The following is a 23,003-nucleotide window of genomic DNA, read 5'->3' as shown; positions in this document are numbered from 1 at the left end:
TCTATTTAGTTGAAAACTCTTAGACCGAGCAGAAATTTGTTTCTATATCCACTATACCCACTGATTCTATTTCAGCCTCTACCCCTTCTTTCTATGACAGCTACTTAAATATTAATCTTTAGCTATCAAATAACATTACGTTATTACCTGTGAACATTTTCTTAGGCCCTCAAAGAATATGGTTTCTAAACTCTTGAAATCCTAAATGTCCTTCTATGAAGTCCCAATTTTGTTACAGTCCTTCTTAAAGCACACTACAGAGAAGTAAACTTGTTTTTAAGAGCTGGTTGAATACAGAGTATTACTTTCTCTCCTTTAGTATTTCCACTTAGTATTAAGAACAGAATAATCTGGGGGCGGTGGGGGGGAGCTCACAATAAACTTGTATTCCAACAAAACCCTTCATTCCTTTGCAAATGCTTTTTGCTTTCTGCAAGTGAAAAAGTGAAAGTAGCTCAGTTGTGTCCAACTCTCTGTGTACCCATGGACCATACAGTCCATGGAATTCTCCAGGCCAGAATACTGGAGTGGGTAGCATTATCACAGACCTCATTTCAAAATGTGATTAAAGCACTCATAATAAAAGCATAAATAGACTGCTAAAAATGGATAATTTTATCTTCCTTTCTCATATGTGAGATGAAGCATATAGAAAGATAAATTTAATATGCCAAAAGAGGGAAATTTTAAAAGATTAATGAATTCACTTTATAAATCTCCTGTACCTGCTGTAAGGAAATATTAATGTATTTAGGTTTTTTAATGATGCTGTGCTTCCAGCCAATCCTTTCTATTGGGAATGGAACAGATTTGAAAATAGTAGTTAATTGAAGTGCTATAGGACTGAGGAGGTCATGGCAACCCACTCCAGGATTCTTGCCTGGAAAATCCCACAAACAGAGGAGCCCGGCAAGCTACAGTCCATGGGGTTGCACAGAGTCGGATACGACTGAAGCGACTTAGCAGGCAAGCAGGACTCAAAGAAATGTAAGAAACCCCTGACCTCAATAACTAGCAATTTTAAGATGAATACTTACAAGTTCATGAACATCAGTTTTAAAGACAGAATGTACTCCAATAATGAAAGGCGTTGGGGAACTCAGAACTTCCAGGAGCTGAGCCGGGAGAATAGGAATATAAGGGTAACTAGAAATAATAAAAATACATGTGAGAAATATTTGTTCTTCCATAATACAACATACCTTTCTTTCATTTTTATACTTTTTGAATTTTAGATTATCTATGTTTAGAAATTATCAATAATATTCTCAGAGTTGTTAATATTAAATTCTTGGGAGGAAAAGAGATTTTAAAGATTCTTCATGTGAAAGGTATGATCTGATATAAGAAGATATGAAGTAAGCAGGGCAGGTTTCTTATGTCTTACCCCTCTAGGCAAGCAATCTCTTTAAGTTTTTCAAACTTGCTTGAAAGAATTTTTCCTTACATAGACATCTGACATCAGTTGGTAACCTGACTTCCTGATGGAACACCCCCCACCCCCCACATACTGGTGATAATGTATTTCTCTATATAAAACAATCATTTGAGTTACATTTTCTCTACTTGATTTTTATATTTGGTAAGAATGGCAAGGTACAAAATTAAAGTTTAGAATGCTCTCTTATCTGGAGGTTTAAAAAAAGCACACAGGTTAAAAAATATTGTTAATAAAATCTGTAGACTGTAAATTTTTTCTAGGTCACTGTGATTAACAAATTGGTAAAAAATATTAGAATAAAATATTGTACTTACAGCACTCTCAGTCATCACTGTTTTCCCTTATACTTTTTATTACAAAAAAATTAACACCCCTCTCTGCCCCCAAAAGAGAGGGGAAAAAGGAAGATAAAGCCTCACGTATTTAATCAGCTTTGACAATCACCAATGCATGGTCACATACATATTTGTACCCATTTTTGTTCTTTTTCCTACCACATTATTTGGATCAAATCCCAGATACCATATCACGTATACATAAATACTTTAGTATATATCTAAAGAAGGTAAGGGCTCTTTTAAAAGTAAAACTATAATACCACTATAACTGCCTGAATTAACAATAATTTCTTAATATTAAATAATCAGTACTATCTTAAGACTTTTATCTCCAACTATATTCAAAGGGAATTAAATGTTGCTGACAATACTGTTTAAATTGATTACTTTTTCATGAAAGGAATCAACACTCAATAATAGGCAACTTGGAAAAGTTCCAAATTCCAGGCTAGATTTCTATCAGAATCATGACTCATAACAGCATAACTTTGTAAAATATGCCCTTGTTGTTCAAAACTGTTGTGAAATGATGCTTTAATTGATCATTGATAAGTAATGCATAATCTAGGAATAAATAAAAACACCAAATAAAAACCCTCACCTATATTTAAGAGGAAACATTAATGACTCCAGGGCTCTACAAGCATCACTAAGTCTCTGGAAACTTGCAGAATGGAAGAGAACCTTATTTTCTGTAAGGACCGCACAAAAGAGGCTGAGGACATTTTGAATTCCTGAAAACACAAAGAGCAAATGCTTACCAAATGCATTTAGTTTTATTATGTGCTGCCAAGAAACATAGCCTTAGAATTACATGCAATGAAAAAGCCAACACTTAAAAAATCTCTGAAGAAAAATATTTAGTTAAACCATGAATTCCGAAGAGCCTATGGGTATTTGTTTTCCCAAACTTTCAGTTTTGTTTGTCTTATTCTTCAAATCAGTGTACACTCACTGAATATATTAGTTAATTGGAAATATACTGTTACCTTCTTTTCAACTTCATCTCCAAGGTCTGTACTTAAATTTCTATTTTAGATGCTTGGCCTTTTTCTAACTTTTTTCCCTTTTAAAGTTAATTTGTCTGATGTTAACATAACCAAACCAGTTTTGTTGTTGAAATTTTCCTACTATATCTTTTTTCCAACTTTTTACATCACCCTTTCTCTACTTCTTGGAAATAGCATATAGTTGACAATTTTTAAAAAATCTCCTCTAAAAGCAAGAAAAAAGCAACATAGGAGAATAATATGAATTTATAATTTACATTAAGAGGAAATCAAAATGGCTGATTAACATGAAAAGAAGCTCCAACACTTTTAATAATCAGAAAAATTCAAACGAAAAAATTCAGGAGGTATGATTTTAAACCTACTACAATAGCCGAAATTAGAATTTGACAATTCTAAGGTTTTATGAAGATGGTGGGGAAAGGATCATATACACTGCTGTGATGAATATAAATAAAGTTAAGATGCACAGGCACATACCCTGGTATCTAATAAATGACGTAATTTTAATAATTCCATTTTGAGTTATTTATCATAGAAACTTTCATGTGTACCCAAGAAGATAAGGTACAAAGAGGAACATTGCAGAAATATTTAAATAATGAAAAAAGTGGATACATCCCAAATATAAGAATGAAAAATAAATTATAGTAAAATTTAAGCTGAATTTACTAAAAGTTAAACTTCTGACTGAAGACGGCAAATGTTGACTAAAACAAAAAACTAAAACTATAACTTTATTATTCAAAATTTATAAAGTGAAATAATTATTAAAAAAATTTAAACATTTTCAAGTGATACGGCTTTGGTAGAGGGTAGGTCTATAACATTTATACCTGTGACTTTAAGATTAAAACATTACTAAGACTTTAGGGATACCTTTACAACCTGAAAATAAGAGAGCTAGTGCTAATATATCAACGTAAACAACTCTCCCAAATATAATGTTGAATGAGGAAAGTATGGTACAAAGTGATTCTATAGAATGATAGCATTTATATATTGCTTAAAACCATACAAAATGCTACTATATACCGTTCAGGTATATATCAGTACAAACATAGACTATATAAAGATATATCCATGAATAAAGAGAACCGAATAAAGGATAGTATTATCTCTGGGATGAGGTGGCATACCCAAGAAGTTTCAGCTATATTTATAATGCCACATTTATTAAACTGAATAACATGTGTGTGTTCAGTTGTTCAGTCGTTTTGGGCTCTTTGTGACCCTGCGGACTATAGCCCTCCAGGCTCCTCTGTCCATGAAATTTCCCAGACAAGAACACTGGAGAAGGTTGCCATTTCCTTCTGCAGGGGATCTTTGCAACCCAGGGATTGAATACGTGTCTCTTGTGTCTCCAGCACTAGTAGGCAGATTCTTTACCACTGAGCCACCTAATAGATAACATTAAATATTTTTCTTTAGAAATAATTAAAGCTTACAAAAAAGCTGCAAGAACCGAGTACCCAAATATCCCTCACAATGACTCACCTAATGTTGAATTTTGCTCCATTTGCTTTAACATTTGTACTTTATGTGTAAGCATACCCTGCCTCTTTCTAAAATCACACACACATTTTCTGACCCGTGTGACTGTACACATCATGACATTCACCCTTAAATATGTCAGCATGTTTTTCCTAAGAATAAAGATAATATCTTCCTTAAGCACAGTATGGTTATCCCCCTTCAGCAAATTTAACATGTTGCAGTATTTTAAGTCTAATCCAAAATCACTGCAGATGGTGACTGCAGCCATGAAATTAAAAGATGCTTGCTCTTTGGAAGAAAAGCTATGACCAACCTAGACAGCATATTCAAAAGCAGAGACATTACTTTGGCAACAAAGAAAGGTCCGTCTAGTCAAAGCTATGGTTTTCCAGTAGTCATGTATGGATGTGAGAGTTGGACTATAAAGAAAGCTGAGCACCGAAGAATTGATGCTTTTGAACTGTGGTGTTGGAGAAGACTCTTGAGAGTCCCTTGGACTGCAAGGAGATCTTACCAGTCCATCCTAAAGGAAATCAGTCCTGAATATTCATTGGAAGGACTGATGCTGAAGTTGAACCTCCAATACTTTGGCCACCTGATGTGAAGAGCTGACTGATTTGAAAAGACCCTGATGCTGGGAAAGATTGAAGGCAGGAGAAGGGGACGACAGAGGATGAGATGGTTGGATAGCATCACTGACTAGATGGACATGAATTTGAACAAGCTCCGGGAGTTGGTGATGGACAATGAAGCCTGGCATGCTGTAGTCTATGGGGTCACAGAGTCAGACATGATTGAGTGGGTAAACTGAACTGAATACTTTAAATCTAATCTTACCTGTGTATTGTTTCATTCTGACACAAAATTATTCTTTGTAACTTCTCCTCTACCATCAGGATTCATTCAAAGCTTAATATTTCATTTAGGTGTCCTGTTTCTTTGTTGTGCTGTGCTTTGTTGCTTAGGATGGAGCATTTCCACAGCATTAAATTATTTTCATTGAGATGAAATTCACATACCATAAAATTAACCATTTCAAAGAGAACAATTTACTGGTTTGTTTACTGAATCATCCCAAGGAGTATATCCTACTCAATCACATTCTATGATTCTTTACCATATTGTAGAATTTGGTTTGCCAATATTTTGTTGAACATTTTTGCATCTAAATTCAAAATGCGAAACCTGTAGCTTCTTTTTCTCATAGTGTCCTAATACCATAGTGGTATTAGGGTAATGCTGGCCTTGTAAAATGAGTTTGGAAGAGTTCCCACTTCTATTTTTCAGGACAGTCTCTAATATACAGCTATTAATTCTTCAAATTTTTCATTGGATTCATCCAGTGAAGCCGTATGGTCCTGGACTTTTATTTTAGGGATGTTTTTGATTACTGATTCAATCTCCTTGTTAATAACTGTCTTGTTCAGACTTCCTATTTCTTTATTATTCTGTTTTGGTAGGTTTTATGTTTCTAGGAAGTTATTCATTCTTCCAGGTTATCTAATTATTGGTGTGATCACAATAGTTGCTTATCATCCATAGTGTTTCTGTGGTATCATCAGTAATGACCCTTCTTTCATATTTGATTGTATTTGAGTCTTCTCTTTTTTTTTCCCTAGCTAAAGGTTTATAATTTTACCCATCTTAAAAAAAAAACCAGCTTTTAGTTTCACTCATCTTTCCTACTGTCTTTTCATTCTATTTCATTTATTTTTGCTCTGATCTTAAGTTATTTCCTTCCTTTACTAACTTCAGACTTCATTTGTTCTTCTTCTTCTAATTCCCTGGAAGGTAAAGTTAGGATGTTTGAGACCTTTCTTTTTTCTTAATGCAGATATTGATCACCATTAACGTCCCTCTTACATCTGAATTTGCTGCATTGTGGAAGTTGTGGTGTTTGCTTTTCCATATTCATTTGTCTCATGATACTTTTGATTTCCCTTTTGATTTTTTCACTGACCCACTGGTTGTTTAAGAGCATTTTGTGTAATCTCCATACATTTTTGAATTTACAAGTTTTATTCTTGTATTGGTTTCTAGTTTTTCTTTTTTTTAAGATAGTCTTTACTATTATGATTATAATCAGTCTTTACTATTAGGATTATAAAATGCTTTTGCAAATCACATTCAACCAGTTAGAAATTAGCACTTAACATTCAGCAATAATCAGAACTCTCATTTATTCCCCCATTACCTGCTTATTTATATATCCATCATCAGTATAGACTCATGGATTTCTATTTTTTTATTCCAACATTCTATAGGTTATTACTGATCTTAACTATGTTTGTGCGCATTAAGTCCTAAACTTAGACAACGGTCATCCCTTTAACCTAGTTCCTGTGTCCCTATGATATGAACCCTTTCTTTTTTAAGTTCTTTCTTACTTTCTAGCTTGACAAAATAATCCAGGCTCATATTTTACCTACTCTGTCCCTGCTCTGAAGTTAGTCACTTCTCCAAGGAGGCCTGGCTCCTTCCATTAAAAGCCATTAGAAATGGCTTTTAAAAATCAAGAATTGAGGGTATTAGGGTAAATGTTAGATCATTTCTGCCAAGGTATCTTTGTTTTGTGGTTACTTTTACAGATAAGAGTAGATACATGCACATATATGAACACGTATACATGCATATAACAGACACACACATACATATATACCCATATACATGTATTTGAGAAATCCAAGTCCATATCATTACTTTCAGTTCCAATCTATTCTCGCAGAGTCTCCCGACTCCAATACATAGTTGTATGTTCCTTTTTCCAATGAAAACCCTGGATCCTATGGTCATAAACACATTTATTCATTTGCTAAATCTTATATTGGGGACTTCCCTGGTGGCTCAGATGGTAAAGACTGTGCCTACAATGCAGGAGACTCAGGTTCAATCCCTGGGTTGGGAAGTTCCCCTGGAGAAAAGAATGGTTATCCACTTCAGTATTCTTGCCTGGAGAATTCCATGGACAGAAAAGCCTGGTGGGCTACAGTCCATGGGGTCACAGAGAGTCGGACACACAGATGACACCAACCTTATTGCAGAAAGCAAAGAGGAATTAAAAAGCCTTTTGATGAAGGCGAAAGAGGAGGGTGAAAAAGCTGGCTTAAAACTAATATTAAAAAAACAAAGATCATGGTATCCAGTCCTATCACTTCATGGCTAATAGATGGGGAAACAGTGAAAACAGTGACAGACTTTATGTTCTTGGGCTCCAAAGTCAATGCGGACGGTGGCCACAGCCATGAAATTAACAGACACTTGCTACTTGAAAGAAAAGCTATGACCAACCTAGACAGTGTATTAAAAAGCAGAGACATTTCTTTGCCTACAAAAGTCCATCTAGTCAAAGCTATGGTTTTTCCAGTAGTCATGTATGGATGCGAGACTGAGCGCCCGAAGAATTGATGCTTTTGAACTGTGGTGTTGGAGAACTCTTGAGAGTCCCTTGGACTACAAGGTGATCCAACCAGTCCATCCTAAAGGAAATCAGTCCTGAATATTCATTGGAAGGACTGATATTGAAGCTGAAGCTCCAATACTTAGGCCACCTGATGAGAAGAGCTGACTCATTTGAAAAGACCCTGATGCTTGAAAAGACTGAAGGCAGAAGAAGGGGATGACAGAGGATGAGCTGTTTGGATGGCATCACTGACTCAATGGATATGAGTTTGAGCAAGCTCCAAGAGATGGTGAAGGACAGGGAAGCCTGGTGGGCTGTAAGCCATGGGGCTACAAATAGTCAGACATGACTGAGCGACTGAACAACAACAGCCTCGCTCTATAATCTAGGTTTCCTGGTTCAATGTATAGAGCCTGGCCTGGGGGAGCAGAGCCCTGGATTCCTGTTTTAGTTGTCCCTAACTTTCTAGGTGACTTTATTATTCATTTATTCAACAAACATTTACTGTGTGCCTACCATATACCTGACACTTTCCTGAGCCCTGGGGCATGCATTAGCCCACAAAACAGTCACAGTTCCTGTCTTACTAGAGCTAATGGCTGAGTAAGGAGAGAGACTGCAGGAAATTAACAAGCAACCTGCCCTCCAAACCTTCATTTCCCAAACCTTACAACTCCATATACATGTGGAATCCAGGAAAATGGTACAAATGAACCTATTTGCAAAGCAGAAACAGACACACAGATGCACAGAACAAAGGTATGGACAACACTGGGGAGAAGGGGATTTGGGATGAACTGGGAGATTGGGACTGACATATACACACTACCAAGATAACTGAGGAGAATCTAGTGTGTAGCACAGGGAACTCTACTCAGTAGTCTGTGGTGACCTAAATGGGATAGAAATCCAAAAAAGAGAGAATGTATGAATACACATAGGTGATTCACTCTGCTGTACAGTAGACACTAACACAATATTGTAAAGCAAGTACATTTTGATAAAAGTTTAAAATAAGACAGTGGAGTTTATTTGCTTTTGTATGTCTTCAGTTTTAATATATTTTGTTTCTTTTGATCATGATTGGTCTAATACTATTTTCTGAAGATGTGAGACCTAAGCAAGTTTGAAGAAGTCAAAACTTGAGAATTTGCTGTACCATTTTAACAACTTTTTGTGGGTCCAAGTATTTAAAAATTAAAATTTATATTTAAAAAAGTCTGTAGTTGTATTAATTTCCCATGGCTATTATAACAAATTTCCACAAACTTAATGGCTTAAAACTCGGAAGCCCTATTCCTGGGTTTCCCAGCTTCTAGCAATTGCCTGCATTCTTGAGCTCATGGCCCCCTTCCATCATCAAAGCTGGTAAGGTTGGTTGAGTCTTTCCCTCTTGTGGGAATCAGAGTGCACCACTCTCACACTATATCTCCCTCTTCCATCTTTTAAGGACCTTTATGGTTACACTGGGCCCACCTAAAGGAATTGACACTCGAGTTGCAGTTTTAAGGATAAGCAGAAGTTAGAGTTAGGGAAACGAGATCACTAAGACTTTCAAAGTTGACAGATGACCACATGCAAAGAAACAAAGGACTGAGGGAAGGAAAGGCATTCAGAAGACCTACAAGGAGTTTTGCCAAGGGCAGGTTCATGAAGAGTCTGTATACCATTAGGAAGGAATCCAAACTTTTTCCCTGAAGACTCTGGGGAAGAACTTTTCCCTCTCTACTCCCCTCTGAATCCACTGTAATACCCACAAAAAAAAAAAATCCATTTTGATAATCTCAGAAAATAAAAGTCATGGCCAGCATCATGTAGTATTAGATAAAAAGTGAAGAAGGAAGGTATGCAGCTCTCCTTAGAGAGCTTACATTAGTAGAATCAATTTGTGACAGCAAGGAGTGAAATATTACACTATATTTACTACTAAAGGCTAACATCTCATGTATTAGAATTGAGTTAGGGGTAACAGTCTAATGCTTAAAAGGTAAGTTTCTCATTATCCAGAAAATTATTTCAGTTCGGTTGCTCAGTTGTGTCCGACTCTTTGTGACCCCATGGACTGCAGAATGCCAGGCTTCCCTGTCCATCACCAACTCCTGGAGCTTGCTCAAACTCATGTCCATTGAGTTGGTGATGCCATCCAACCACTTCATCCATAATATAAAATAAAATTTACCTGTGACTAACTAATGGATAGCTTAAATTTTGCATTTTTAAACATCACATGCTTTAAGTTTTAGGTAATTAACAATCTCAGATATTTTAAGAAATTACATTGATGTTTTTATTCCTAACTAGCAACACTTGTTGCTGGCTTCATTTTCCTTGAACTGCTAATCATAATCAGTTTTCTAAATAACCTTGAATGTTTCCTAGTCTTCAGTAGCCAATGTCTATCCAAAGCTACACAATAACAGGAGAGAAAAACAGTATGAAAAGCAAACATTCCAGTGATAATTTCTACTGATTTGACTACAATGATACATACACATCCTGTTGACTATCCAAATAGTAAAACATTTTGAAAAATTACTTCCTGATCTTAACTTTTGTTTGGGGGTTAAAGATCTAAAATTCACAACATCAAACATTAATGAAGGTATTTGTTTCCTGCTTTGAAAAAACAACACCACAAACTTCTCTCCAGAAACCTCCCCTTCTAATAAAGATATGCTATACAAATAAAAATTATGTCTCAGCTTTCAAATGGGCAAATTGAGGAATTGAAGGTCCTGGTTTTCTTGGCAGGTTATATTTCCAAAAGCCTTAAATAATTTACTATAATTCTGCCAATCCACAATGCAGAAAATGTTATAATGGTCATGGCTTAACAAAAGTCATGAAAAAGGGTATTTCTCATTCATTTGATCAATATTTGTTGAAAGCCTACAAGAAAAAGAAATGCAACAAGGCAAAATGGTTGTCTGAGGAGGCCTAACAAATAGCTGAGAAAAAGAAGAGAAAGGAAAAGCAAAGGAGAAAAGGAAAGACTTGAATGTAGAGTTTGAAAGAATAGCAAGGACAGATAAGAAAGCCTTCTTAAGTGAACAATGAAAAGAAACAGAGGATAACAAAGAATGGGAAATACTACAGATCTCCTCAAGAAAATTAGAGATACCAAGGGAACATTTTATGCAAAGATGGGCACAACAAAGGAAAGAAATGGCATGGATCTAACAGAAGAAGAAGAAATTAAGAAGAGGCGGCAAGGATACAGAAGAACTGTACCAAAAATGTCTTAATGACCTTGATAACCACAGTGGTGTGGTCACTCACCTAGAGCCAGACATCCTGGAATGTGAAGACAAGTGGGTCTTAGCAAGCATTACAACAAATGAAGCTAGTGGAGGTGATGGAATTCCAGCTCAGCTATTTCAAATGCTAAAAGATGATGCTGTTAAAGTGCTGCATTCAATATGCCAGCAAACTTGGAAAACTCAGCAGTGGCCATGGGATTGAAAAAAGTCAGTTTTCATTCCAATCCCAAAGAAAGGCAATGCCAAAGAATATTCAGACTACCACACAACTTCACTCAATTCACATGAGTAATGTTGGTAATGCTCAAAATCCTTCAAGATAGGCTTCGCCAGTATGTGAACCGAGAACTTCCAGATGTACAAGCTGGATTTAGTAAAGGCAGAGGAATCAGAGGTCAAGTCGCCAACATCTGTTGAATCACAGAAAAAGCATTCCAGAGAAACATCCAGGAATTCCAGGAAAACATCCACTTTTGCTTTACTGACTACAGTGTTGTGACTGTATGGATCACAACAAACTGTGGAAAATTCTTAAAAAAGTAGGAATCCCAGATGACCATACCTGCCTCCTGAGAAATCTGTATGCAGGTCAAGAAGCAATAGTTAGAACTGGACGTGGAACAATGGACTGGTTCCAAATTGGGAAAGGAGTACATCAAGGCTGTATGTTGTCATCCTGCTTATTTAACTTATATGCAGGGTACATCATGAAAAATGCTGGACTAGATGAAGCACAAGCTGGAATCAAGATTCCCAGGAGAAATATCAACAACCTCAGATATGCAGATAACACTACCCAAATGGCAAAAAGCAAGAGGAATTAAAGAACTTCTTGATGAAAATGAAAGAGGAGAGTGAAAAAGCTGGCTTAAAATTCAACATTCAAAGAATTAAGATCATTGCATCTGGTCCCATCACTTCATGGCATATGGATGAGGAAGCAATGGAATCAGTGACAGACTTTATGTTCTTGGGCTCCAAAATCACTGCAGATGGTAACTGCAACCATGAGATTAAAACACGCTTGCTACTTGGAATAAATACTATGACAAACCTAGACAGCATATTAAACAGCAGAGATATCACTTTGCCAACAAAGGTCCGTCTAGTCAAAGCTATGGTTTTTCCCGTAGTCATGTATGGACGTGAGAGTTGGACCATAAAAAAAGCTGAGCACTGAAGAACTGATGCTTTGGAACTGTGGTGCTGGAGAAGACTCTTGAGAGTCCCTTGGACTGTAAGGAGATCAAACCAGTCAATCTTAAAGGAAACCAACTCTGAATATTCACTGGAAGGGCTCATGTTGAAGCTGAAGCTCCAACACTTTGGTCACCTGATGTGAAGAACTGATTCACTGGAAAAGACCCTGATGCTGGGAAAGATTGAAGGCAGGAGAAGTTGACCGCAGAGGATGAGATGGCTGGATGGCATCACCACTTCAATGGACATGAGTTTGAACAAGCTCCAGGAGTTGGTGGGAAGCCTGGCATGCTGCAGTTCATGGGGACACAGAGTTGGACATGACTGAGCAACTGAACAATAACCACCACCACTATGCTCCAGATACTAGGAATACAATAACGAAGAAAAATAAAATCCCTACCCTCTCAGATTATCTAATACTTTATACAGTTAAGTTCTGTAACTACCATTGAGAGGCAATGTTTCATATTAATTACAAATTCAGTATATTATTTCCAAATATGTTATAAATAGAAATCTTCTAAATAAAAAAATAACTAAGAAATGTAACTCAATTGGGCAACTATCGGTTCGGTTCAGTTCAGTTACTCGGTCGTATCCGACTCTTTGCAACCCCATGAATTGCAGCACGCCAGGCATCCCTGTCCATGACCAACTCCCGGAGTTCACTCAGACTCACGTCCATCAAGTCAGTGATGCCATCCAGCCATCTCATCCTCTGTTGTCCCCTTCTTCTCCTGCCCCCAATCCCTTCTAGCATCAAAGTCTTTCCCAATGAGTCAACTCTTTGCATGAGGTAACTATACATGGGTGTATTTTAGTGGTTATGAACATTTTTATTCCCTTGAATGTGACATGAATTAAATACACTTGGCATGCATGCCAAGTCGCTTCAGTTGTTCCTGACTCTTTGTGACCCTGTGGACTGTGGCCTACCAGCCTCCTCTGTCCATGGGATTTCCCAGGCAGGAATACTGGAAAGGGTGCCATTTCCTTCTCCAGGGGGTCTTCCCGACTGAGGGGTTGAACTCAGTCTCCTGCACTGGCAGGCAGAGTCTTTACTGCTGAGCCACCAGGGAAGCCCATTTAGTGGAAGCATTTAACCATTTAGTGTTAGTATTTAAACACAATAAAAGGAAAACGGAAAATTCTTTGAATCAGGATTTTTCTGAACTGTCTTCAAATGATGTCCAAAGAAGGCAATGGCACCCCACTCCAGTACTCTTGCCTGGGAAATCCCATAGATGGAGGAGCCTGGTAGGCTACAGTCCATGGGGTCGTGAAGAGTCGGACACGACTGAGAGACTTCACTTTCACTTTTCACTTTCATGCATTGGAGAAAGAAATGGCAACCCACTCCAGTGTTCTTGCCTGGAGAATCCCAGGGATGGGGGAGCCTGGTGGGCTGCCGTCTATGGGGTCGCACAGAGTCGGACACGACTGAAGTGACTTAGCAGCAGCGGCAAATGATATCATGTAGCAAGCAGATATTAAATACTTTATCTATGTATGATTCTAGTAAGCGGAGTACATTAATCAACAACCCATTGGTTATGACTGTTAGTATTTGGTATTTTGAAAACAGTTTCCTTTATAAACCTAGCATAAATATTAAGTGTTTAATTTTTAAAAGAAAGCAATCAGTTTCCTGATAACATTGTGACCACTTCTGAATGCTCAAGCTTCATCAAATATCTTATTATTTCACGAGTGCCTATCATGGCTCTATATCATTGCTTATGCTTTCTCTCTGCCTGGAATGTCCTTCCACTTTTCTAGCTAGTAAAAGTTAGCTCTTAGTATCTCTATTATTGCACTAATTACAGTGTACTATAATTTTTAAAACATATAAAAGTATTATCTGGGAGAAGAGGATGAGACTGTTTTATCTTTACATCCCTAGTGACTAGCACAGGACTTTACATATGGTAATGGTTCTCTAAGTATTTGATGAAAAAAATTATACTCCTGTAGATAGGCATTACAGAAATTTTGTTTGGACTCTGGAACAAAGTAGACATGGTAAGAAGTATCTTCAGAAAAGTGCTCCAGACAGACTAGTGAGAAGATTTAATTTGTTTCAAAACCTCAAGACAAACAGCTGACAATCAAACTATCTCAAAATGATTAATAATACATAGTTACAGTAAAACACTAAATTTCCCATTTCTTCCTTTTCTATCTAGAGCACAATATTCCATTTACAGTAATGATCTAAACTTTTGCGCCCACAAATTCTCCAACTATGTGTTAAATTACATACAATAAAAATGAAAATGGCTACTTCATTTTTTTCAATTGTAATTGAGAAAAAGACTAAATCAAGTACTAATATTACATGAATGATCTAGGAAAACTAAATGAAAACAGTAATGTGATCCAAGACTCTAGATTTCGATAATTTAAGGAAAAAGGACAAAAATCATTCTACAACTGATGCATTAATCATGTGGTTCATAAATTTACCAGTCAACATATTCTTAAAGGTGTTACCTTTAAAGAGAAGAATTTTGCACAACTTAAGCCTTCATTCTTTCCTCTAATAATCTTTCTTCTTTCTTTTCAGGAACATAAATTAGTTTTGATATGCTTATAAAAGTTAATATCACTTTAAGAATAATTATATAGCATTACAACCAGAAGCTTTTCCAGAGGAAGATAAAAAAGAGAATGCCAGAAGTTTTCCATTAAAACATTTAAGAACAGAAATAACTTTCTGAATAGCAAGTATGGTTACAATCAACATTTTAAGGATGTTTATATAAAAAGGAAAAATAATGTTTGTAAGATAAACTGAAGGAAAAACTCTAGCAATTTTAATAATTTTTAAAAAAATCTCTACTTAGTATTAGAGATAATACACAGAAATATTGACTCAATAATAGTCCATGAAAAGCTGGTGACATATGGGTAAGCGAAAAGAAAGTATGCATATAAAAAAGTTTACACTAGGATGCGATCATGAGGAAACAGAAACTTTGATCAGACCAATAATGAGTGAGGAGATTCAAACTATAACCAAAACCTCCCAACAGAGAAAAGTCCTGGACCAGATGGTTTCACTGGTGAATTCCACCAAACATTTAAAGAAGAATGAATACCAATTCTTCTCAAACTCCTTCAAAAAACTGAAAAGGAAGGAAGAATCCTTATAGCCAGAATTACCCGAATAACAAAGCCAGGTAAGGACTCAATAGGAAACGAAACTGCAGGCCAATCTTACTGATTAACATAATATATGAAAATTCTCAACAGAATAGCAGGAAAATGAATTCAATACCATATTGAAAGGACCATACACAATGATCAAGTGGAATATAATTGCAGGATGCAAGGATATTTCAACATATACAAATTAACCAATGTGATATATGACATTAATAGAATTAAATATTAAAAAACTCTTATAATTATCTCAATACATGCAGAAAAACATCTGATTCAAAATTCTTTCATGAAAAAAACTCTCAAAAAATTAAGTATGGAAAAAAACATACCCCAACATAAAAAATGGCGATATGAGAAGTCCACAGCTAACATTTTATTTAACAGTGAAAGCATGAAAGCTTTTCTGCTAAGATCAGGAGTAGGACAAGGGTGCCTACGCCTTTTCAACACAGTACTGGAAATCCTACCCAGGGCAATTAGGAAAGAAAATGAAATAGAAAGCATCAAATCAGAATGGAAAAGTAATAAGTTTGTTTGCAGATTATATGATCTTATATATATATACACAGAAAATCCTAAAGACTCCATCAGAGAACTGTTAGAACTAATAAATTCAGCAAAGTTGCAGGATATAAAATCAACATAGAAAAATCAGTTGCATTTCTACAACTATTTGAAACTATTCAACCATTTGAAAAAGAAATAAAATACTCTCATTTATAGTAGCAACAAAATGAATAAAATACTCAGGAATAAATTTAACCAAGGAGGCAAAGATCTGTATGTTGAAACTGATGAGAGTTTGATGAAAGAAACTGAGGAAGATACAAATGAATGGAAATATATCACGTGTTCATAATTCAGAAGAATTAACACTTAAAATATCCATACTGCATCAAACCACCTATAAATTCAATTTAATCAAAATTATTGAAAAGACCCTGATACTGGGAAAGATTGAAGGCAGGAGGAGAAGGGGATGACAGAGAATGAGATGGTTGGACGGCATCACCAGCTCAATGGACATGAGTTTGGATACACTCTGGGAGTTAGCAATGAACAGGGAGGCCTGGCATGCTGTGGTCCATGGGGTCGCAAAAAGTTGGACACTACTGAGTGACTGAACTGATAATTATATTTGCATAGACACAGAAAGAAATAAATCCTAAAATTCATATGAACCATAAAAGTCCCTGAATAGCCAAAGGAATATCTGAGAAAGGACACAGTTGGAGGTTTCACAATTCCTGATTTTAAACTATATTCTAAGGCTACAATAATATTTTTTAAAAAGTATGCTACTGCTAAGTTGCTTCAGTTGTGTCCGACTCTGTGCGACCCCATAGACGGCAGGCCACCAGGCTCCCCTGTTCCTGGGATTCTCCAGGCAAGAACACTGGAGAGTGTTGCCATTTCCTTCTCCAATGCGTGAAAGTGAAAAGTGAAAGTGAAGTTGCTCAGTCGTGTACTGGCATAAAAACAGACACATAGATCAATGGAATAGAATTCAGAGTGTAGAAAGAAACTCACACACATACAGTGAACTAATACGTGACAAAAACCCAAAACTATTCAATGGGGAAAGAATAGTATCTTTAAAACTGAAAATTCATGTGCAAAATAATGAAATTGGACCCCTATCTCACACCACTCACAAAAAATAATATGAAACAGATTAAATATATAAATAAAAGAAACAAAACTATAAAACTACTAAAGGAAACAGAGAAAAAGCTCCCTGATGCTGGTCTTGGCAATGATTTTTTAGATGGGACACCCAAAACTCAAGCAGCAAATACAAAAATAAACAACTGGGACTACACCCAACTAAAAAGTTTCTGAACAGCAGGAGAAACAATCAGCAAAATGAAAAGGCAATCTATGAACAGGAGAAATTACATGCAAATCATCTATTTGCTAAGATATTAATATCTAAAATATAACAGGAACTCATATAACTCAATAGCAAAAAGGAAAAAAGACAGACTACAAAATGGGCAAAGGACTTAAAAAAAAAACAGACATTTTTCCAAAGAAGACATATAAACGCCGACAGGCACATGGAAAGATGCTCAACTTTGCTAATCATCAAGGAAATGCCAATCATCTCACAATAGTTAGAATGACTACTATCAAAAGACAAAAGAGATCTCTCCTATACACTGTTGGCGGGAATGTAAATTGGTCCAGCTACTATGGAAAACGGTATGACGGCTCTCAAAAAAGAAAAACATAGAACTACCATTTTATACAGTGATTCCACTTCTGGGTACATATTCAAAGGAAATAAACTCACTATCTCTAAGAGCTACTCATATGTTCACTGCAGTATTATCTACAATAGCCATGATATGGAAACAACCTAAGTGTCTATCAACAGATGAATGGAAAAGAATACATATATAATATATTGGAGTATTATTCAATTATAAAAAGGAAAGAAACACTGTCTTTCACGACAACGTGGACAGATCCCGAAGGCACTATGCTAAATGAAATGTCAGCGAAAGACTAATACTCTATATTCTCATTTTTATAGACTCTGAAAAAGCTGAAATTAGAAACAGACAGAATGGTGGTTGCCAGGGGCTAGGTGATGTGGAAGGGCTTTCCCAGGTGGCTCACTGGTAAAGAATCCGCCTGCTAATGCAAGCAGATGCAGGAGATGTGGGTTTAATCCCTGGTTTGGGAAGATACCCTGGAGTAGGAAATGGCAACTCACTTCAATATTCTTGTAAGGAAAATCCCATGGACAGAGGAGCCTAGCAGAATACAGTCCACTAAAGTGGCAAAGAGTCAGACACAACTAAGTAACTGAGTACACATGTATGCAAAGGGTGGGGGAGTTGGGAAGATACTGGTCAAAAAATACAAATTCCAGGTATAAGATGAATAAATTCTGAGCATGTAATGTATAGTATGGTACTATAATTAACAATATTGTATTACAGATTTAAAAACTATGAAAAGAGTAGATGTTAAATGTTATCAGCACACAAATGATAGTTATGTGAGGGGATGAAGGTGGTAACTAATCTTATTACAGTAATCATTTTGCAATAAATATAAGCATCACAGCATCACACTGTAAACCTTAAACTTATACAAGTTATATCTCAAGAATATCTCAATAAATACAGATGTTACATGACTAATGCTGTTTTACTATGGAAATAGAGTGACAGTAACTTAAGGCCCAAACTAGCTTTAGCCTGTGACTTTAAGAAGGTCTAATAAATAGTATACTATAAAATTGGGAACAATTATTCTATAATGAATGTGTTTATAGTTAGAAACCAAGTTATAGATGAACATATATCTCAAAAGATCTCAAGAGTATTTCACAAAATTATCTGGGTCAAGGAGGGATACCTGAGCTATGGATTAAAAAAATCAGAGGGGCTATAAAAACCAGTTCCTATGAATACAATCTTAATCAACATGAAAAATTACAATTTTCTACACAAAACACAAATCTTAGGTAAATAAAAAACAATTCACATAGACTACAAAAAGATACAAATAAATAAAATAGATGTTAAGTTGAAGATGAAGCTGGTTAACAGAAAATTTTAAGGAATGAGGTGGGTAATGGCATAAGTCCACATAACAACTTCAGGCAAACATAGCTCTGAAACTGTGAAAAACAAATTCATTATCATAACAACCCTTGGAAAGAAGAACCAAGGAAATGCTATCATTACATTTAGGCCTTTCACAGGAAAACTAGTCAAGGCTACAAAAGTATCTTAGAGTTTTATCTGCTTCCTGTCTGTGCTTTGTAAAATCTACCACCACTACCGCATCCCCAATGCAGGTAGTCAACTGTGATAATGGTCTAACATTGGCCTTCAACAACAGTCTAACCAAAATGACCGGTGATAAAAACATGATTTCAGACATAATTATCAGTACCACATGCTTTGGCAACTACAACTGCATACAATGCTGTTTGAGAGGCATCTTTCTTTCTCCTTTCCTTTCTTATCTTTTCCTTATCAAGAATAAGCTGAAAGATGCTGAAAAAGTAAATTTTGAATATGTAAGCAAAAGATAATTAAGCTCAAAATACTAGACAGTAAAAATAATGAAATCTGATATTCAAATGGCTGATCATCATCTGTTCTATGCACTTCATCCATATACAGAACTCTCCTAGGAGGTATGACTGCCATCTTCTTCACGGCTGGTGCAGTAATTTATTTAGTAAACACTGATGCCTTCTGTGCCAAAGTCACTATGCCAGATATAAAGGATGCACAGGATAATAAGACAAGGCAGTTCTTGAAGCTCCCAGTCAAGAAAGTGAAAGTGCCCTATTAATAAATAAGGGAAAAACATGTCTTCCTGAAGACATTTGGGAATTAACATATCAGTCCTGTACTGCCTTTTTGTTACTGGAGGATAAAATCTCTTACTTTGTTCAAGCACTGAACTTTTATTAAAAAAAAAAAAAGTGTACATATGAAGAGTTAAATAGTCAAACAAGTTTTCTAAATATTTGTAAGATAAAGCACAAATACAGAAAAGGATACAAATCAAAAGTATAGTTCAATGAACTATCTTACAAACACTACCAAGGTCAAGGGAGGACTTTGCCAGCAGCCCTAGAGGCCCCTTGCATGTGCCACTAATCATGACAACCCCTCCATTGCTATAAATAATCAATGTTCTGCCTTTCTTCTATTAAGCATTTTCCTGATTTTTCCAACAGAAATTTTTTTTTATCACCAAAAGGTGCATCTCTAGACACTACAGTATAACCTCACTCTGCTAAAAACGGAATCTATTTCAAATCTCTCATTTCTTGTCCACTCCATGTGGCATGCTGGATCTTGGTTCCATGACAAGGAATAGAACCTGCACGCCCTGCAGTGGAAGCATGCAGTCTTAACCACTGGACTACCAGGGAAGACCCTCAAAGCATTTTTACTCTTCAGGTTCCTCCTCCATATAATTTATTTGTTAAATAATTTTTGACATTGACCAACAGTTTCTGAGAGCCTGGATTTTGAAAACTGCAGTCTCTGGAAGCAATGTGTTCCCTACCTTCTGTATTTTCTGGGATCAGAATCAGACTTAATCTCTTGGGCAAAATATAGGTAGTGTTTGGCAAGGTTAGTTCAGTTCAGTTCAGTTCAGTTCCATCGTCCAGTTGTGTCTAACTCTTTGTGACCCCATGGACTGCAGCATGCCAGGCTTCCCTGTTCGTCACCAACTCTGGGAGCTTGTTTACACTCATGCCCATTGAGTTGGAGACGTCAGACAAACACTGCATTCTCTGCTGTCCCCTTCTCCTCCCGCCTTCAATTTTTCCCAGCATTGCCAAAGAGTCAGCTCTTCGCATCAGGTGGCCAAAGGATTGGAGTTTCAGCTTCAACATCAGTCCTTCCAATGAATATTTGGGACTCATTTCCTTTAGGATGGACTGGTCGGATCTCCTTGCAGTCCAAGGGACTCTGAAGAGTCTTCTCCAACACCACAGTTCAAAAGCATCAATTCTTTGGTGTTCAGCTTTCTTTATAGTCCAACTCTCACATCCATGCATGGCTACTGAAAAAACCATAGCTTTGACTAAACAGACCTTTGTTGCCAAAGTAATGTCTCTGCTTTAGAATATGCTATCTAGGTTGGTCATAGCTTTTCTTCCAAGGAGCAAGCGTATTTTAATTTCATGGCTGCAATCACCATCTACAGTGATTTTGGAGCTCCCCAAAATAAAGTCTGTCACTGTTTCCACTGTTTCCCCATCTAACTGCCATAAAGTGATGGGATCGGATGCCATGATCTTAGTCTTCTGAATGTTGAGCTTTAAGCCAACTTTTTCACCCTCCTCTTTCACTTTCATCAAGAGGCTCTTTAGTTCTTCACTTTCTGCCATAAGGGTGGTGTCATCTGCATATCTGAGGTTATTGATATTTCTCCCGGCAATCTTGATTCCAGCTTGTGCTTCTTCCAGCCCAGCATTTCTCATGATGTACTCTGCATAGAAGTTAAATAAGCACAAGCACAGTGACAATATACAGCCTTGATGTACTCCTTTTCCTATTTGGAACCAGTCTGTTGTTCCATGTCTGGTTCTAACTGCTGCTTCCTGACCTGCATACAGGTTTCTCAAGAAGCAGGTCAGGTGGTCTGGTATTCCCATCTCTTTCAGAATTTTCCACAGTTTATTGTGATCCACACAGTCAAAGGCTTTGGCATAGTCTATAAAGCAGAAATAGATGTTTTCCTGGAATTCTTGTGCTTTTTCCATGATCCAGTGAATGTTGGCAATTTGATCTCTGGTTCCTCTGCCTTTTCTAAGTCTAGCTTGAATATGTGGAAGTTCACGGTTCACATACTACTGAATCCTGGCTTGGAGAATTTTGGGCTATACCTTATTAGCGTGTGAGATGAGTGCAACTGTGCAGTAGTTTGAGCATTCGTTGGCACTGCCTTTCTTTGGTATTGGAATGAAAACTGACCTTTTCCAGTCATGTGGCCACTGCTGAGTTTTCCAAATTTGCTGGCATATTGAGTGCAGCACTTTCACAGCATCATCTTTTAGGATTTGAAATAGCTCAACTGGAATTTCATCACCTCCACTAGCTTTGTTCATAGTGATAATTCCTAAGGCCCACTTGACTTCACATTCCAGGATGTCTGGCTCTAGGTGAGTGATCACAGCATCGTGATTATCTGGGTCATGAAGATCTTTTTTGTACAGTTCTTCTGTGTATTCTTGCCACCTCTTCTTAATATCTTCTGCTTCTGTTAGGTCCATACCATTTCTGTCCTTTAGTGAGCCCATCTTTGCATGAAATGTTCCCTTGGTATCTCTAATTTTCTTGAAGAAATCTCTAATCTTTCCCATTCTTTTGTCTTCCTCTATTTCTTTGAATTGATCTCTGAGGAAGGCTTTCTTATCTCTCCTTGCTATTCTTTGGAACTCTGCATTCAAATGGGTATAATCTTTCCTTTTCTCCTTTGCTTTTTGCTTCTCTTCTTTTACAGCTACTTGTAAGGCATCCTCAGAGAGCCCTTTTGCTTTTTTGCATTTCTTTTTCTTGAGGTTGGTCTTGATCCCTGTTTCCTGTACAATGTCACGAACCTCATTCCATAGTTCATTAGGCACTCTATCTATCAGATCTAGTCCCTTCAATCTATTTCTCACTTCCACTGTATAATCATAAGGGATTTGATTTAGGTCATACCTGAATGATCCAGTGGTTTTCCCTCCTTTCTTCAATTAAAGTCTGAATTTGACAATAAGGAGTTCATGATCTGAGCCACCGTCAGCTCCTAGTCTTGTTTTTTCTGACTGTAGAGCTTCTCCATTTTTGGCTGCAAAGAATATAATCAATCTGATTTTGGTGTTGACCATCTGGTGATGTCCATGTGTACAGTCTCCTCTTGTGTTTTTCGAAGAGGGTGTTTGCTATGACCAGTGCATTCTCTTGGCAAAACTTTATTAGCCTTTGCCCTGCTTCACTCTGAACTCCCAAGCCAAAATTGCCTGTTATTCCAGGTGCTTCTTGACTTCCTACTTTTGCATTCCAGTCCCCTATAATGAAAAGGGCATCTTTTTTGGGTGTTAGTTCTAGAAGGTCTTGTAGGTGTTCATAAAAACATTCAACTTCAGCTTCTTCAGCATTACTGGTAGGGGCATAGACATAGATTACTATGATATTGAATGGTTTGCCT

The 23,003-nt window shown here is 36.7% G+C and overlaps 1 protein-coding gene across 1 annotated transcript in view; it reads right to left on the bottom strand.

Moving 5' to 3' along the window:
* Positions 1–23,003, bottom strand: part of SBF2 (SET binding factor 2) — a 505,755-nt gene that overhangs the window by 227,357 nt on the left and 255,395 nt on the right. Inside the window, exons 7-8 of the mRNA XM_052653316.1 lie at positions 2,381–2,513; positions 1,038–1,146 (exon numbers count right to left, since the gene is read on the bottom strand). Coding sequence (XP_052509276.1) covers positions 1,038–1,146; positions 2,381–2,513 — 242 coding nt within the window. The remainder of the gene's footprint in view (positions 1–1,037; positions 1,147–2,380; positions 2,514–23,003) is intronic.

This window comes from Budorcas taxicolor, chromosome 15 (assembly GCF_023091745.1).
Source record: "Budorcas taxicolor isolate Tak-1 chromosome 15, Takin1.1, whole genome shotgun sequence".
Lineage (NCBI taxonomy): Eukaryota > Metazoa > Chordata > Mammalia > Artiodactyla > Bovidae > Budorcas > Budorcas taxicolor.
The sequence above is the reverse complement of the archived record's forward strand: the minus strand, read 5'-3'. Positions and strand labels throughout refer to the sequence as shown.